At 40.0% G+C, this 1,855-nt stretch overlaps 1 protein-coding gene across 1 annotated transcript in view; it reads right to left on the minus strand.

Moving 5' to 3' along the window:
• Positions 1 to 863: 863 nt before the first annotated feature.
• The window catches only part of LOC140952683 (uncharacterized), a 1,797-nt gene continuing 805 nt past the window's right edge, over positions 864 to 1,855 (minus strand). The window contains exon 1 of the mRNA XM_073402127.1: positions 864 to 1,855. This exon is cut by the window's right edge and continues 805 nt beyond it. Within this exon, the coding sequence (XP_073258228.1) occupies positions 964 to 1,855 (892 nt within the window). The 3' untranslated portion in view covers positions 864 to 963.

Here is a 1,855-nt window from a genome sequence, read left to right on the forward strand (position 1 = left end):
AACATGGGCCCTGCTTAAGTCGAATCGGCGTAAAATATTGCTTGTAATCAAACTGATAAAATACAATTTAATTTCCTTTTAGTGATGTTGGAAAGATTGTCAACCCTTTATTTTTTTACGGCACGATTTTAAGTGGGTACCAAGGTCACACATGTACAAGATGACTCTTAAGTTAAAAAAGCTGACAAACATTGTTTTAAAGAATAATACAAAGAATGGTATAAGAGGGTCAAAAACGAGATTCACCCTGTGCAGATTCACCTGATCGGGATTCGGGATCGGCACCTGATCACAGTAGTATCCGTAATAAAGAGGTTAAGTTTATATGAAATTACTCTCTGGGGCCGAGATTTCGTGTCCGTTGTCCGTATTAGAGAGAGTCGGTATTATGGAGGTTTTTTTAAGAAAACATATGAGAATTTCTCGGGACATTGGAAACTGTCCGTAATAGAGAGGAGTCGGTATTAGAGAGGTGTCCGTACCGACAGGTTCGACTGTGTTCTTTTCTACCACTAATTATCATGTGAAAGGTTTAAATCCAGGAGTCATTTCAAAAGTAGGTTGAGTTTCATCGTCCGAGTAACCGTAGTCCTGAATAGAACTGTTGTTGTTGACATTGACGTTTACTGATGTTTCTACAACCTGTGCGGTCATCTTCAGAGTCAAGGTAAGTTGTATTACGTCAGTTGATGGTATTATACGCTGGTTATAGAGCAAAACTCTGATGGTAAAAAGGTTTTGAGATAAATATTAGCGATAAAAAGACGTTTCGACCTCTCCGAGGTCATTTTCAAGTGTATAAAAGTTCTCTAAATTAGCATAAATAAGTTAAAAACAAGTTACAATAGATAAAAATGTGGTGAACGCTAAAATGTGATAAAATATGTAAAAATGTAAAAAGTGCTAAAAATATTTATAAAGTCAAAAAACAATGGAAATAAAACAATGTTAACAAGAACTACTCTAAACAAATAATTTGGCGCGAATTGAATCGCACTGTTTGTTAAGCGTCGGTTTCAGTTCTTGGATAAAAAACATTTCAAAAATAAGACAATCAAATTTGTTCTGACACTTTCTTAAGATTCTAAAACTTTGTGCGATGTTTTCAGGCTCCATATCATGCTGCTCTCTGAGGTGGCTTCCGATTGCCGAACCTTTGTGTTCTTCAATTCGTTGGTGTAGGTGTCGGCACGTGTAGCCGACATAGCCTGCATCACACAGACTACACTGGAAAGAATACACCACGCATTGTTGACTCACAAGAGGCGGCTTGTCTTCCTTGACCTTAATTTCATCTTTGATCTTCCTACTTGTGTAAACTGGGCTGATGTCTGCGTTGATCTTCCTACTCAGGTCAGCCAGCTGTTTACGTACTACGTTTGCTGATTTCTGGTCTTTGAAGGGCAACGCGATTCTGATTGGGGCTTCTCTTTTATCAGCCACTTGGGTGTGTGAATCCTCGGACACTTTGGATTCAATGAATTGGCGAATGGTTGACTGCACAAGGTCGTCTGGATAGCGCAGTCGGGAGAAGATCTCTTTAAGGCGTTCACATTCCTCGTGAAAAAACTTCCACGTAGACGAGAGTTTAAACGCACGGTTAAGCATGGTGTTCAGGAGTGACCGTTTGTATCTGGCGTCAACGTGACTGTGGTAGTGTAGCAGAAGTCCAGTGTCCGTTGGTTTTCTGTAAACCGTGGTGTCTAGGCGGCAACCATTCTTGATAACATTCATTCCGAGAAAGGACAGAAAGGGAAGCTTGCCATTTTCTTCGAGCTCCATTGTAAAATTGATAGAGGGATGACTCTCGTTTAATGTCGTCAGGAATTCTGAGGCTGCTGTCAGATCCGGCATT

The sequence above is a fragment of the Porites lutea genome, chromosome 11, assembly GCF_958299795.1.
Source record: "Porites lutea chromosome 11, jaPorLute2.1, whole genome shotgun sequence".
NCBI classification, from domain to species: Eukaryota; Metazoa; Cnidaria; class Anthozoa; order Scleractinia; family Poritidae; genus Porites; species Porites lutea.